At 34.3% G+C, this 17,362-nt stretch overlaps 1 protein-coding gene across 7 annotated transcripts in view; it reads right to left on the bottom strand.

The window, feature by feature from the left end:
- Nucleotides 1–3,160: 3,160 nt before the first annotated feature.
- Nucleotides 3,161–17,362, bottom strand: part of AP5M1 (adaptor related protein complex 5 subunit mu 1) — a 31,484-nt gene continuing 17,282 nt past the window's right edge. For 2 of the 7 annotated variants that reach the window (XR_003422505.2, XM_027065801.2), the window contains 2 exons: nucleotides 16,513–16,591; nucleotides 13,279–14,362 (listed from right to left, as the gene is read on the bottom strand). Coding sequence is in view for 5 of the 7 variants with exons in the window: in XM_027065801.2 (XP_026921602.1) it covers nucleotides 14,344–14,362; nucleotides 16,513–16,591 (98 nt within the window). In the remaining 2 variants the exon portion in view is untranslated. Of the gene's footprint in view, nucleotides 5,443–13,278; nucleotides 16,592–17,362 lie in introns of those variants that run through there. The other 5 variants (XM_015081206.3, XM_027065802.2, XM_053224481.1 and 2 more) reach the window with 4 other exon arrangements.

Raw genomic sequence — 17,362 nt, 5'->3', positions numbered from 1 at the left:
GATTGCATAGCCACCAGCGCTATCTGTTTTAGTTTTGGGATAGAAAAGTCTTGTGACTTTAGAAAAAGATTTGCAAACCTGTCCTCATCAGGATAGAAGCTCCCCTAAGCTCATGAGCCCTCATGCACCATTTGCAATCTTGAGGTGATGACATGGGCTAAGTCACTGTATCAGGCGGGCCATGGGAGTAAGATGAGCAGAGTGGTTGATGTGGTGTGATCTGATCTGAGAGGTGGTATGGAGGCCCTATAACGCAGGATACAGAACAGTCTCCACGTCAGAAGTTGCACCTTTGGTCTTTGTGCTAAGCTTTACTCACTCTGCAATCCTATTTGAAAAGTGAATCCTCTGAATGGTGGAACACACAAGGTTCCTAATACTTTAGTGGGGACACAAACTTTGAAGTGATCTTAGATTTCTGGGATTTCACAGGAGTACTGAGATTCTAGGATTGGGGAAAGAACAGAGTGGAAACTAGGTTGTGCTCAAAGATGAAACAAACATGCTGAGAGCTCAGAGAACTTAAGGAGTTCTGAGTTGCTTCTCCAGTTAAATTTTTTTTTTTTTTTTTTAAAAGGCTTTATAGTGTCAATGGTGGGATATGATGCCGAACTAATCATGTTGTATAGTGGCTCTGGGAAGCAGTGACACACAGTTACTTAACAACTGTTAATTTTACTAATTAATCCTTGGTTCTCCTCACTGAGTATTGATGAACGTGTAAAGATTGGTGCAGAGCATCTCTGGATATTTTCTGCAGCTGGTGTACCTGGCACGAAACAAAGCATGTTTTGTGGGTAGAGATGAAATGAAAGTATGCAGTCATGCGTTGAGGGCCGGGTGGTGCCCTCCTGACATTGTCTGTAGAGAAGCTTAAACACAATAGTAAAACTGACCAACCATGGGTTTGCTTTTTATTGTCATATGCCAATAATTGTAAACAATGTTAGTGCCAAAACAGTTCTCTTCCAAACTACCTCTTGTGTGTTTAAATTCTAAATAATTAGTTATTGTAGAGTTGAAATAAAATATATGTAAATTTCAGATTAGCACATTTTGATAATTTATCCTTTAATAAACAATGCATCCTGCATGGAAGTTAATGTGGAGAATTCCCAGTTATACCATCAGCCTACACACACGGACTTGGTTGCATCCATTCCTTTACCTAGTAAGAGCAGTTGGGGATGTTTTTGGGTTTTGTTTTTAATTTTTTTAATGTTTATTTATTTTTGAGAGAGAGAGACAGACACAGTGCAAGCAGGGGAGGGGCAGAGAGAGAGAGGGAGACACAGAATCTGAGACAGGCTCCAGGCTCTGAGCTGTCAGCACAGAGCCTGACGTGGGGGTCCAACCCACGAACTGCGAGATCATGACCTGAGCTGAAGTCAGACACTTAACCTACAGAGTCACCCAGACACCCCAGTTATGGATTGTTAAAGCCTGCTTTGCAGGTAATTTCTATCTACAAACTTTATGGTCCTACATAATCCTATTGAAATTAATAATTTAGCACAGTGATTTTAAAGATAAACAGAACTTGAGTCATCTCAATCCAGTCATCCTGGGAAGTTTTATTACAATAACAAGACAGCATGCTAAACCTGAAGTGTGAACTTTTTGTTTGAGAAGTATAAATCTTATTTCAAACATCAAATCTTTTACTAAATTTGAATAATACTTCTTTTTATTGTTAATCATTTGTTTTCAACTAAACAGTAACTCAAGAAAATGGAAGGCTACATCATGGTGGTATGATTTAGTTGTCTAAACTGTACCTTTTGTAGACATTTTGATTTTATTAAAATTCACATCAGTTACTGTAATGCATTACTGTGACAAGCCAATGTGAAGGTATAAATTCACCTTTTAAAACACATTAATGCAATTTAGAGGCACCTGGGTGGCTCAGTTAGTTAAGTGTCTGACTTGATTTCGGCTCAGGTCATGATCTCATGGTTCATGAGTTAGAGCCCCACATCTGCACATCATCAGCACAGAGCCTGCTTGGGATTCTTGCTCTCCCCCTCTCTCTCTTCCCCTCCCCTGCTCATCTCCCCACCCCCTCTCAAATAAATAAATACACATTAAACAAGTACATTAGTGTAATTTAAAAGTATTAGTATTTTTTCTTTACTTATTCTGCACTAAGTATTCCATTTTATTTTTTCCCCCACTGGCATGATTATTATGCCAGTAAAAAGCCCCCAAAATATCTATAAATGAATGTTCAATAAAAGACAATTTTCATTTATCTGCACTCCTTTTCTGGCTATCATTCCTTTCATGATTATCACTGAAAACCACATGGAGGTGATAGGTATTAAAAATAATCCACTCCAGGTGTCAAATAACCTAGTATGCCACTAATATCTACACTGAGTCTATACTGAGATCTTCAATTAGGATCTCCAGTAACCAGTTGCAGCTTTGCAAATGGGCTTTGCATTTTGGTTGACTTGCTAGGGATTACTAAGCCAACGAGCTGTATAAGAACAATTTGAGTTCCATTTTTAACTTCGTCGGAAGAAAGGAATTCTTATTATTGGAATTACTTTGTCTTTACTGGTTAAATTAACATTCAGCTATTGAGGTTGCTGTGCAACAGACGACATTACTTTACCTACTGTGTGTTCAAAGTAGTCTTGTCACAGAAACAGCATGCTAGCATGAAAAGCCATGGCAAATAGGTAAATACATGTCTCTTGTGAATTAAAAAGGGGTAATTATGTCAGCCTCGCTGCATTTGTGTGTGAACAGCTAAAAATAATAGAAGTAAAAGTGTCAGGTAATATTTAACACTAAATACAAATAATCACAAGATTGTTATAAGGAAAAGGAGGACCTATAAAACATAATTTTCAGTTTCTCTTGAGAGTATCCAAATTAGAATATGAAAACACATGCATGAATACTCGTTTATTTTCCCTTCTTTTTAGGCAGTTCCAGTCCTACACACTACAGATTTGATGGCTGCAATTTTCCTGTCAAAATAGATCTTTGCTCTAAAAGGGCCTCAAATTGTTATTTTTATTGAAAAAATTATCTTTATGCTTTATACAAACAAAACTCAAATAAATCCTGATATTGAAAATATTTTGGTTTCCTGGAAGAAACAAGCAGAATTTTGCTGTATGGGGTGTGCTTATGAATGAGATGCATTTAAAAACAAACACACCTAAACTTGCAACAGAGCTCCAAAACTGTCTCTTTGGTTAACTACACACTTATTCCAGTGATTTCTGTCCTCATACCAAATCTTTCTGGAAATCCCTTTTTCTTTGTGATTGGCCTTCAAATCATGTGGCATACTCTTCCAAATATTTGACTTCTTAAAAATTGAATCCTATGAATATAAGATGGTTGATTAAGCTAGATAAAGTGGGTGTTATTTAAAGAGGCAATCATAAAGTTCATTTTTTCTTCTGCAGCGTCTAAATTAGCTTTGAAGGCTTTTGCAAAGAGAAGTCCCCTCATTATTTTTCTAGCTATGATGGATTCACTAGAATCATCTCCAGAGGAGACTAATTTGAAAGACAATATGTATGTGAATACATAAGCTGGTAGAGTTAGTGAAGTGAGTTTCATTTTTAAAAAATGGTCAAACAGATTCTAATGGCTTTTGATGTAAAGTCATGATTGGTGGCATAACTAAGTTCACTGTGTTTTAGCAAGAATGAACTGCTTAAAGTTAGAAGTCACCAGGGAACTGTCTGACATGATCAGTTTCAGGATCATATTAAATTCTCTCTAATCTTTTTCTTTTAAATTTTGCCTAGAACTTTATCAGTTGTAGATTAATAACACTATTTTGGATATAATTATTAAATATAAATAAATATATAATTAAATAATTATATAATTATTCTTAACCGTATTCCAAAAATGACTTGAGGAAACTAAAATAAAGGATATAATAGCAATAAAGATTCATTAATAAAGATCAATATAATAAGATAAGGTAGTATAATAGAATAAAAATAGATGCATTGAAATAAAAAACAAAATAGTAAAAGGAATACAATACAAAAATAATAACCAAAAATATATTTTAAAAGCTCTGGAAAAGGTCAAATAAGGTCAACATGTCAATTCTTAGTCTTTTTAAATAAATTTTTAATGTTTGTTTATTTTTGAAAGAGAGAAAGACAGAGCATGAGAGGGGGAGGGGCAGAGAGAGAGGGAGACGCAGAATCTGAAGCAGGCTCCAGGCTCTGAGCCATCAGCACAGAGCCCAATGCGGGGCTGGAACCCATGAACCATGAGATTATAACCTGAGCCGGTCAGAAGTTTAACTGACTGAACCACCCAGGCACCCTCAGCTCTTAACTTTTAGTTACCAAAGCAGAGAGGAAAATTGTGTGTGTTACAAGAATGAGTACGTGTGTAGGTTAACTTACTGTGTGTGTGTGTGTGTGAGGAGAAGCAGTGAGGCTGGTTAGCTTCACTAGATGAAAATCTACATCTGACTTCGCCAATAACACAAAGTTTTAATTTTTCTGTGCTGCACTAAATGTGGGAATTCAATATATTGCTTTCCTCTATTTTACTAGGACATTCCCAAAAAAAAAAAAAAGGACTGGAAATAATTGTGACCTACTTCCAGTTCACAAGTCATTAATAAAATAGAAACAGCTCACATTATATGAGGGTGAGTCGAAAGGAATGAATGAGATCACCTATGCACTATCCTCTTTATATGTGTTATGTCATTTAATTCACATACCAATCTTATGAGGTAAGATTCCTATTTTACAAATGAGGACCCCAGGCCCAAGGTTTACTTACATGAAGATGGTATTTGAATTGTGTCTGCCTAACCCAAAAGGCAGAGTATATACTCCGTAGACTACACTGCTTATCAGCCCCTCTGAGGACTTTACTGAAAAACTTTCTCAAGTAGCATAATGAAGAGCTATTCCTATTTTAGATTCCCTAAGTGTCAAACTTTGGTTTTCCAAGAGCTCCTAAATAATTTTTGTGCACTCATCTGTGTCTCCACCTTTCTGTTCACCACTTACCACCTGAACTATTATTTACTCAATATTTTTCTTTATGTGTATTCATTTTTATTTTTTAAATTTAATTTTAATTCCAGTACACTTAATACTGTTATATATTCACTTTTCATTTAAATTTAAGGAGGAGACTTTATATCACTATTAAAAATGCAAAGCCCGTGTATTTGCTAGAAATAGAAACAAAAAGAGAAATACCTATGAGAACTGTGGGTTCGAGCAGCCTCTGGGAAGCTCTCAGGCGCCACCAACCGGGAAACCATAGGGAACCCTCCAGCGCAGGACTGGGAATTTAGGAAGCCCCTCCCCTCCATGGGTGTAGGGGCGTGGTCTTCAGCGGGAGTTTCCTGAGGGTCGCATAGGCCTCGATGTTATCTTGTTCCTCACTTTTCCACTTTCAGACAGCAGGCAGAGAGACTCAGACCTTGAGAGGATGAAGGAATATACCCATTGCTATTAGCACTCTGCAGCCGCAGCTTCTTGTATTGTATTCAACACAGCTAATTTGGGCAAAAGGTCCAGTAAAACAAAACAAAAAACAAAATGTTCCTAGTCTGTTGGGAAAGAACAAACTATTTTCAACCCTTTTTACCATTACTAAGATTTAATTGCCTGGTTCTGTAACTTCAGATCTCCAGCTAAATTTGACAACTCAAATGGTGCTTTAACTCAATAAATCAAGCAATTTGACATTAAAAAGAAAAAATTATGTTGTCAACTAAATCAATTTTTTTCTATTATTCATAGGAAAAAGTTTCAAGAAAATCCAAAAGATAACAACTTAGAGCCTTTCTATATCTTAGATTATAAATTCTGGGAAAGCAAGCACTTAATCTTTACATTTTTTCCTATAGCCTAGTACAGTAGGTTACATTAAACATGTGTTTCAGAATATTCTGAATGTATTCGTTTCCTTACCAGACATTAGACTCAGGCTTAATCAGTGGTTCACCTTATGAAGAAATGACTTTCACATGTACCTATTAGTTATGAATGGCACAGACTATATCTTGGATGAGATACAGAAAAGACTTCCAGAATTAAGCTCTATCAATAGTTTGTGCTATTGCTGCATTTGTTCAGTGTTCCTGTGGATAGATTTTATTTTCATTCAGTCTCACTTTTGGCAGATTGCTATTTTTTCACACCTTATAATATGTAAATTTTGAGTGAATGTCCTTCCAGGAATAATGACAAATTGTTAAACTTCAGTGAGCTTTATAAAACTTACACCCACTCAATTCTACAGCCATTTTATTAATTCCAAGCACCAAGTCAAGCAACGGAGTAGGCATTTCTGCAATATAACATAAAGCTGAACATTTAAAACCAAGGCCAAATAGGGGCACCTGGCTGGCATAGTCGATCGAGCAAGCAACTCTTCATCTCGAGGTTGTGAACTCAGGCCCCATGTTGGACATACAGGTTACTTAAAAAACAAAACAAAACAAAACAAAAAACAGCAAGGCCAAATGCTGTCCCAAATGGACAACTCATACAATTTGGAGAATCTGAAGGCATAACTGTCAAACTATGGGCAGAAACGGTGGCATGAAAAGGCCATTCTGAACATTTGCTACAGAAGGGAAAAAGCATTGATTGAATACCCATGCAGAAGACTTGGTATCCTTTAATACTCAAAATAACCCTATGAGGCTAGGAGGAAAGTGAAGATCACAGAAGTTAAGTAATTTATCCAGGACCACCCAGCTTGTAAATAGCAGAGATGGTTTTTGGGATCAGCTGTGTATGACTTCAAAGATCACGTATTTCCTCTACAGCACTTAATTATATGGATATGTTCCATATATGTTAATGGATATGCTCAAGATAATCACTTGGGATTCTTGGATACTAGCAACTCTATTTAATCAGTATAGGGAATCACTGAAAGCTGTGGCTTTATGGGATGAGAGGAGTCATAGTAGATCAGGTCATACTCTATTGAATACAATCAGGATCAACTCTGAATAGTGGGGAACTCACAAAGCCATTGTAGAATGAGTTCCAGAAGGGATTTCTAAGATGGAAATGCCCAGTGCTTTAAGGTTCACTGAAGCAGAACTGCAAAGAATGTGTCCTATGATGGGCAACTGCAGGCCTCAGCTGTTGCTGGCCCAACAGGCTGAGCCAAAGCTCTGCACAGTGTGTCTGAAGAAGTGTCATAAATGGTGGCATTTCTTGCAGTAGTGCTACAGATGGCAGTCATGGGGCAGAAATCACCTATGCTGAATGTGGACCGAACCACTGTTTGCACAATGAACTTTTTATATACACATGCAAAACCATAATCACTGAAACATCATTGATTTAAGTGGAAAGACAATCTGCTTTATTATATATTTAACATTTTGCTACTTCACTGAATTGAAGACTAAGCTTCTTTTGTGGCATGGGGAATACAAAGATGGGAAGATGTCACTGTCCTCAAGAAGTTCAAAATATTGGTGTGGGAAGCAGGGGAAAGGCTTGCAAACTAATACATGAGACCAGTGCTTGAGAACTTGTATTTTTCTTATTTTACTTATACACATATATATGTGTGCATGTATATTTATTCAAAGGAAACAAGGCTAAGAATGTGTTCCAAAGGTACCAGTTCTACTACAGGTGAACTAGAGAAAATTTTAGCTTATTAATTGACTATAACATATATTACCATATCAAGTTATATAAATTCTTCACTTATAATTTTCTTTATAATCCTATTTATACATCACCCTATTTCCTTGATATTACAGAGGCAAATCTCAAACTATGGATTCAAAATTATCAAGGAAGGGGAGAAGGGGAAACAAAATAGGGTAATGTATACTTAGTACGTAGAAGTGCTTTCATATATTATGTATGTTAGGGTGGAAGTTAAATATTGCAACAACTGTTTCGCTTAGAAATTTGTATTTATCTCTCCCTCCAAATTTCAGACATTTGGAAGCAAAAAATATTCCTTTACGTGTATACACTTACCACATTAGATGTTCAGGTTTCTGGAATTCTGTGTCAGATAGACCTGCACAGATACGATGTTGCCCTTCTGATGCCCTTCTTTGTTTGCCTGGTGAACATCTACTATCACTTCTTTGAACAATTTCTGTATTAATAAACGTATAGAAATAGTCTTCCATATTACAATGCTAATACATTGTGGGGGTTATAAGGTATCATTCAAAATCAAATATTATCTGCCTTTGTGTCTAGTTCTCGAGTGGCATATAATAAGAGTACAATAAAAGTTTAACACTGAATTTTTATTGACCAAATTAAGGTCTCCGTTTCAACTAGATTACTCAGCAGTTTTTAGTTCCAAGTCATACCTTATGTTCAATTGTGTTGAGGCCTTTAATGTTAAATCAAATGACTTGTGCTTTTAATATGAAGGAAATACATATTATGGATATGAAGCCACTGATAGCCACATCAGTTAAAAAGTCCTCTTGCAGGGTGCCTGGGCGGCTCAGTTGGTTAAGTGTCCAACTTCACCTCAGGTCGTGATCTCAGTTTGTGAGTTCAAGTCCTGCATCAGGCTCTGTGAAACCTGCTTGGGATTCTCTCCCTCTCTCTCTCAAAATAAATAAATAAACTTAAAAAAAAAAAGTCCTCTTGCCAGTATTAACTAAGCTATACACATTACTAACCACTTTTCCTTGGTTACTTCCTTAGTAAAATCAGCGTTAGAGGCATTTGCTTTTTTTCAGATTAAAAAAAAAATTTTTTTTAAATATGGACAAAGATAAGTTTTTTAGGAATGTTAAATAAAATTCATTTAAAATATAAACTTAAATATAGCAATTCATAACTTTTAAGTAATTTTTATCAATTCTTTCTGGATTTTAAAGTATATGTTGTAGAAATGTAAGTAATAAAATATCTGGCTAAGAGGTTCTCAATAGCCTACAGCATGTGCTAATGATCTTTGCTAATTGTGATAGATATATTTTTTAGGCTGAAATGTAGAAGATTGACAACCTGTCCTATTGGTGAATCTAAGAAAAATGTCTTCAAAAATTAGTCAATCCATAAGAGACTGCAGAATACTGAATTACACTCAACACTTATTAAGAGACCAAGTAAAATATGGTATTTTAATCCCTGTTAAATACTATACTTTTCCTACTTCTAAAATAGAAGTGATTTCAATTGTTCATTTTAGATAGGTGAAAGGCTAAAATTATTTCTGAACTTTTAATTATTAATTTCCCATCTTACCAGTACATACAATACTTCTTAAAATTTTATTGTTTGTTTATTTTTGAGAGAGAGAGACAGGGACACAGAATCTGAAGCTGGCTCCAGGCTCTGAGCTGTCAGCACAAAGCCTGACACAGGGCTTGAATCCAGGAACCATGAGATCATGACCTGAGCCAAACCAGGTGCCCCATTACTTCTTAAATGTTTAAATGTTAGATTGACATGTTATCATTTGCTGTCTTGTCTATTGTCAACTTAGTTTTTATGAAGTAGTTCAAGATAACTGCAACTCACAAAAGCTCTCACAATTATCATGCTCTTTCTCCAATGCACATATTACATATTGTTACACATTCACTTCAATAATTTCACAGCTGTTTTCCTTTTTTCTTTTTTTGGTTTATTTTTAGCTCATTATTTCTTACGCATTGTTGTTTTGGGGAAGAAAATTTTACCAAGCATTTAGAAGTAATTGGAAGGTATATTCAAGCAAATGAGTCTTTTCTTATGGGATACATTTCTTAGATGAAAATCTTCAAAAAAGAAAGTATTAAAGTCTGATACTTAAATATTTTGAAGATAGATCAGAAACAAATTAAGTTAAATGTCAGTTATTTTTCTAAAATGTACACACAGCTCATTTTTATTATGACTCATGCACTAGGCTAGAGAATAGCAGGTTGAAGATGCAACAAATATTCTTTGAACACTTCAATAAACACAATGTAAACATTCCCTTTAATAATGTTTCCTTTGTTAATACAAAACTGAGTGCATTTTTCCCTTGCCTCTGGCTAAGCCATGACTAGCTGAGTAGCAACAGCAGAGTGCTGAAAGAATTTTTCAACAGTAATTTGCTTGTTCTAATTTACTTTTCAAGGTTGATGATCAGGAGCATTATGTTGCTTGCAAAAAGATCTATTTCTATTAATTTGATCCAGTCATTCCTGTTCTCATCATATTTAGTTTCCCTGGTAGCATTAAGTGAATCAGAAAGCCACTGGCACTTCAGTTCTATAGTTTATATACAAAATGAACCTCTAGATCTTTAAGAACAGAACTGTTACACCTGTTGAGAAAGTATGGGTACACTGAAATGAGGGACTCAATGAAACCTCCGCCGTTTGCTCTTCCAATAGAAATGATCCTTCTATTTAGCAGACTTATACAATACTGCCACGAAGCATTATCTGTTCAATCCTTTCTTTAAAGAAATTCTAAGAAGCCTTGGTTTTTAACTTGAACACAATCATCACCCATCAATAAGATCAATACATAGAACTCGTATGTAATTTAAAATTTTTACATGGTACATACTGAAAAAGGCTTTACATCAAATGTATAATATTCTAAAATGTAATGGCAAATAATCAAGTTATTCTCCAAATCTCCAACAAATTTGAAAATCGCTAAATGTTTTCCTGATCTCCTTTCTTTGAGGGAATGTGTATGGTTAGTTCCAATGTGTATAGTTCCAACATTTAAAGAGTCCCAGCTAAGTGATTTGGAAAATTCACTGGTAGTATTTTTCACACTACTGGCAAAGAAAAGAAACTCTTTCTTCAATCACTGGCAAATGAAAGAGTTAACAATATAAATAAAATGGATCGCACTTAATCCAGGCTATGCTTCTAAAAGGGAAAAAAATCACAGGGTTTAAATATAGTCATTAATTATCTCTTTATAGCCTGCAGAGGGCACTCAAGTCCTTTGACAGAAAAAGTAAAAATTTTAAGAGGGATAATTTTTTTATTTTTCATTTCTATTATTAGTATGTTAACTAAGCAATATTGTTTTTACAGAAAGTGTCATTTAAAAAGAAGACACATAAAGGAAACATACAATTTGACCTCAAACGTTTAGTGGATTATTAAGACATATAAATTTCCACATGTCTTACTGCAAAAAACAATTTAGCAGGTGGTTTCCATCCCAGGGTACCGGACAATCCATAAATGCTGTGCATCTTACATTAGCACCACACTGCCAACAATTACACAGATTAGTCAGGGCCTAGAGAAGTCAATCTGGACCTCAGAGTAAACTGATCATACACAAAAGGCATTGACTTCTCCAGGCTACACATAGACAATATGATCATCTCCATAAAACAGCTGATGAAAAAAATTAAAAACTAGTTGAAAAGGCTTCAGTTCCTAAGAGCTGTAACCATCTTCTAGAGTAATTGCATGAGTTCTTTGGCAATTTTCATTTTAACGAACCTCTCCATCACTATTAATAAATATGTTTAGAGAGAAGATACTTGACTTCAATATTCTTCCTTTGACATGATACACAAATATTTCATAGGGAAACCCACCAAGTCACACATACTAACATATACATTATACAAATACACACATACATATGTATACACATGTTTGATATAGTCTTTCTCTGACAGCGTATTTCAAAATACATTACATTTTATTAACTAAATATTGGCTGCATAGAGTAGTAATTATTAAAAATACTAGTTTCTTAGCAACATAGCCAGGGGATCCTGCCCTTCCATCTTAAGTGTTTTTCTGCTTTTCAATTTTCCTCTGGTTAAGTAACTTGGTATCAAAAGATATTTCAAAACAGATTGGTTACTAAATTGAAACTAGAGAGACTGATTCGGCACCAACATGAATTAGATATGCATAAGACATTGTTTCAATTTAGAAACTGGATCACAAAATGTTTGAGCCAAAAAATGTGTAAGAAAGTTATGTATATATGCAACTTACATTGCAAACTGCTACTAGAATAATGAACAATTATTAAGCATTTAAAAAATGCCTTGTCAGTAATAATAAAATTAATAATAATTTAATACTAAAAAACAATTTTGTTACACACCATTGTTTCTTTTTTTAAGAGTCAGTCTTGAAACCTACTTGAAATATACTTGAAAATAAATCTCCAAATTTGGTATCTCGGATGATAAATACTGACATTGAGGTTGATAATAGTTTTAAGTGAACTTCTTGAGAAACCTAGCATAAAACACATCTTAATATTTTATTCTTAAAATATTGTGCAAAATTACATAAAATATTTTAAAGCTTAAAGTTATGGAAGAAGAGGTACTCAATTAAATGAGAAAAAGGCAGAAAAAATAGTGAGCAATACAGTGGAAGGCAGTTATTTTAATAATTTAAAATAATCTGAATTGTTTTTATAATGGCATCATTTACCTTTCTTCATAGAAAAAAAACATCATTCTGAAAAAGAACATGATTATCTTATGATGGCAATGTAACAAGCCTTTTTTCCTCAAGAAAGAACAAAGTTAACAAATAAAGCTTTGAAACCCTAAGTCTTAAGATGAATAATTGTGTATTACATGTTTCCCCCATTGGATTTCTTTACCACATAGCATGACATTTTTTTTTAATGGGGGGGAGGGCAAGGAGAAACCATGCAGTTTAATAAAAATAGAAGCGTTTTCTCAGCCTAAGTTGTAGCCATTGCTTTGATTTTGGGTTTATCGCAGGGCCAATAAGTATACACTCTAGTACATGAAATAAAACTAGAAGATATACTTAGAATATAGTCTTTGTTTCTTCTTTCTTCAAAGCCTATGTTGCCTAAAATCATTGTTAGTCAAAGCAAAAAGAAATGTTTGTTCTATTACGTAAGAAATAAACTTCATTTGGTATTCAATTGACTTTCTAACTTAGCAGACAGGACTTTACATCTTCAAATACTGAAAATAAATTGCATTCTTGGCCCTTGCTTTAAAAGGTTAGAGAGAATAAACGCACACCCTGGTAGTGTTCTAGTGATCTCCCTAATCTCAGTTGCACTTTGTCAGAACGAGGTAACTGGTAGTTAAGTGAAATACCCTAGATCAAAGGGGGATTAATCACCAACTGAATCCTTGCTGAATAAACCTGTCATTCAAGAAAATTATTTCCACTGAACTTAGCAGAGGATTGAAGGTATTTGCATAACAGGGACCAACGTACTTCAGCCAGGTTAAAAGGTTCAGAATTCATCCCATGTTTAGCTTTTTGCCTCCTTTTCCTTTCAGCAGCTGGGTACAATGGTTTCTAATCTGATAATACAGCTAACTATCTAAATGATGTCAGAACAGGAAAGTATTGCAAAGTTTGGATGAGGGATGGATCAATTTCACTTTCAGTAACTCCTAAATCTGATTTGTTGGAATTTAAGATGTAATCCTAAAAAAGTCCCTTAAACCTGAGGACTGTTTATTAACATCCCTTTTCTGACCTTTGTCTTAGAAACGACCGTTCTGCTATGGCAGCAGTCCCCACAGAGGCTCTGGATGATAACTCGACCTACCTACCTCTCAGGGGTGGTACAGGGGTATATGAATATCTATAAAGCAGCCTGGAATACTATAATACAACATGAAAGAAAATATTAGTTGTTACTGTATATAAAATTGTGCTTTGAAAGATCTTAAATCACACAATGTATAAAAACGACAATAATTTTAACTGAAAAACACTGAGTTGGTGTGAAAAAATTAGGTTATGAGACAGACTATTCTTTAATCAAAAAAGCCTTTTTATATAAATAATTCTCTTAAGAATTCCTGAGAAGGCCATTTACTTCAAACCTGACGTTCACACTGATTATCTAAAAAAGAAAAGTAAAAAGTGCCCACCAGTGTAAAGGTATTAACTTATACTCTAAGAGTACTGCTGGCTTTACAAAGTTTTAAAAATATTGTTTAGTAAAAAATGAAGAAGGGTTTTATGAAAATCATGAACTATTTTTTTGAGTCCGTTTTCAGAAATTTAACACTTTTTGTACCTTTGGGGTCTACTGAAGAATAATTACCCTTACGACAGACATCAGATTTCATAATCATATTTTGGCACTAAAAGGGAATTTAGCAATTTTGCGTCTAGAGTATGTCTGACACCATCCAAATCTTTAACTGGAAGTAGATGCTCATATTCACCACAAACGCAAAGCATCTTTCAAGTTAAAAAATGCAAAGAATAGTTATCAAAGAAAATGAATAAAATCCATAGTGAGATAATTTTTTAGAAAATGATTGAAGTTTTAACCCAAGAAAGGACTCTTAGAGTGTCTTATAGCTTAGAATAAGAACATGTCAATCACGATTAAGCTTCTGGAATCGGAATCCCTTTGAAATGCAGCTGTTTCTTCTTTAATTGTGGCAGCGGACTCTGAAGAAAAGAAAGGTCCAGCCTTAAAGATGAGTAAGGAATACAAAATAGCTCAGGATTAGTTGTGGAGTTCAAAGGTCGCTAATTACACTAAGGAGTTCCCAGACACAGGGAAAACATTAAACAGGTCACCTACCAAACGGGAAACAGACTTTGTCTTCAGAAATTATCCTGAAGTGACAGGTTTCTAGACAAAATCAAAAGCATCACAGTGTGCCCAGCTGATCTCAACAGGATGAAAACATGAGTTGGTTTTAGTTCTGTAGCATTATGTTAGAATGGAATGGCAACAGATGGCATCAGGTTCCCCTTCGCCCTATACTTTTCCAGGACTCCCTACATTTTCCTCAGGCTTCTAGAAATGTCAAACCAAAGATTCACTGGTTTTTCTGATAGCTTGTAAGGAAAGTTTTCCCTAGGGGATTATTATACTGAATATCTGTGTACTTACTAGATAAATGCCTCTTGCCTATCTTAGTGTACTCTACCCAACATTTATACAATAATCAAGATGTCCAAATGGCTCCATTAATATTAACATAAGTTAAATGTTAAGCTTCCCTTGAGTTTAAGAGAGATCAAATAACTTAAGGGAAATGGCTTTTTCCTTCTTTCAAAAGAAAAGTTTTTACTACTGATTATCTATGATTAAGCTAGAATAATAAGTTAAAGTCCTGGTCAGGCAGTTATTCTATTTTCTTTGTTACTTGGGATAATTTTGAACATGGAGCATTCTGCCATGATAATGCCTTGAGAAAATGAGAATTTATAATGAGTGAGATTGACCCTAATTAAAAAATCATATTTTAAATCCTAAATTTATTTGCAATATCCCTTCAAACTATCATAGCTCTCTTTCAAGGAGTTAGAAGCTTTCTTTAAGCTCTTCCTTAGGAGACTCATTAAGAAATAGAAACCAAGAGATAATTTAATTGAATATTAATCTGTAATGCATATTTTTTATAATGCTTCTAATGCTATTCTGTAAAAAGAAACTTGACATGGATTAAGTTTTAAGGATCTTGAGATTTCATGTTTTCTTGAATGGTCACTTAAAGTCCAACTTGACAATGAACTGCTTTGAAAATAGAATGAGACATATAATTGTAAAGACAGGTAGAGAATAAAGAGTATAGGTGGTTCCTAAAGAAATCAAGAGAATGCTAATAAGAAAGCAGGAGTGACAAAATATGCCACATGAGATTGAAATAAGATTAATACTCTCTACTCACAGAACAGCTTTTGAATTTTTACCTGAATTCATTAAGAACTTTCATATAATAAACATGAAAAACAGTATTATTCCTAAACTTAATGTTAAAAATTTGCACGCATTAAGTGATCACAAAACACTATGCTCATTTTTTGAAGGTATCCCACTCCTCTTAGTATGCTTACTGACATCCTGAGCAAAATGTTGTTGTGGCAGATTAATAAGTTCACCTGAAAAGTAAAGTAACTCTAGAACAGATAAACAAACACCTTATATAGAATTATGCAGATTCTTTATTAGTCAATAAGATAGTTCTGATTAAGAACAGGTTACTAATTAAACAACATTACTTTGTTTTCATTGACTGTTTTTTTGTTTTTTGTTTTTGTTTTTTTTCCAAGAGACTGACAGTGGTTTCTGATGTGGTATCTGGTATTCTGTAACAACACATTGTACTAGGAGCTTACTACTCAGGTTTGAAAGGTTAAAGAGTTTTTTATCTTGCACATCATCTATAATCCATTGGGAATGGCTGCCTGCACCTTTGCAATGAGGAGACTGAGCCCGTATCCAGGAAGGCTCAGTGGAGAAAGAAGCCTGTGACTGATTGGCCATGTCTGCCACAGGGACAGGAAAGAGAATGTATGGTAGAGTGACCAGGACTAGTCTAAAATAAGCCTAAAGTGAATCATGACTGTTTTATGCTCTGAATCTTATTTGAATAAAATCAAAGGGTAACAAAATAGGAGACATTAGCCTTTAAAATGTTCTTTCAAACACTGTCAATCTAAAAACATTAAACAATAACATTTTTATAATTAAATCACTCGATTTTTTTTTCATTCATAGTTTATATGCATACACATTAAAAATAAAAGACAAATGATTTGAACTATGTTACCATTATATAAATCCTATTTAAATATGAGATAATTACAGTAATAGTGATCCATATGTTACTGGAGCAGGAGCCTTAGAATTCCAGATGTAATAGTCAGAAGAAATTAGTTTCCGGTCTATAGAAAAAGGAAATAAATGGTAAGACTGTATTATCTTAACAAAAATTCAATGAGACAGCAAAGTCATGATATTTTAGAATTGTGGGACACAATTATTTCAAGAAAGGCAACACTCTGAAATATTCATTTTAATTTCACTTTATCAAGGCATTATAATTTTTATAACTTTAAAAATATGGGCTTATTAAATATATAAATCCATCTTTGAGCTTATGCCAAATTTATGCCAATATCCCTTACTCATATTACTTCTATCAATTTTCTCATGGTTTCCCTAAATTGTTTCTTATGGACCATTATGTCAACTACAAAAAAACTAAAAAATTTTTATTGGTTTCCCTTCAGTAACCTCTTTACCATGGTCCTAACTCTGATCTTACTATTCTTTTCCCATTCAAAGTTTCAGAGATAGAAATAAATATCCAACTTTCTAGTAATAGTCTTAAAAAGTTGCTTCGATGGTTTCTTAAAGTTCTGATCAAATTTAAGCTTTTTGTTTTAATACCTTTATAGCTTTGAACAAATGACAACCTCTCTGAACTCAAGTTTTCTGATATGTAAGTTTGAGATAATAATGCTCACTTGGAGCTAGATCCATGTAAATTCTAGTTATGACACATATCACTAAATATCTAATTCTGCCTTTTCTACCTTCCTTCTTCATAATGAAGAAGATAAAGGTAGGATGTATTACCTTGTTATTGATTTATCTTTTTCAGTCTGAGAACCTAGTAACATCGAAAGGCAACACAGCATATTGGTTAAGCG

The sequence above is a fragment of the Acinonyx jubatus genome, chromosome B3 (assembly GCF_027475565.1).
Source record: "Acinonyx jubatus isolate Ajub_Pintada_27869175 chromosome B3, VMU_Ajub_asm_v1.0, whole genome shotgun sequence".
Taxonomy (NCBI): domain Eukaryota; kingdom Metazoa; phylum Chordata; class Mammalia; order Carnivora; family Felidae; genus Acinonyx; species Acinonyx jubatus.
Note: the sequence above shows the minus strand (reverse complement) of the source record. Positions and strands in the feature narration are given on the sequence as shown.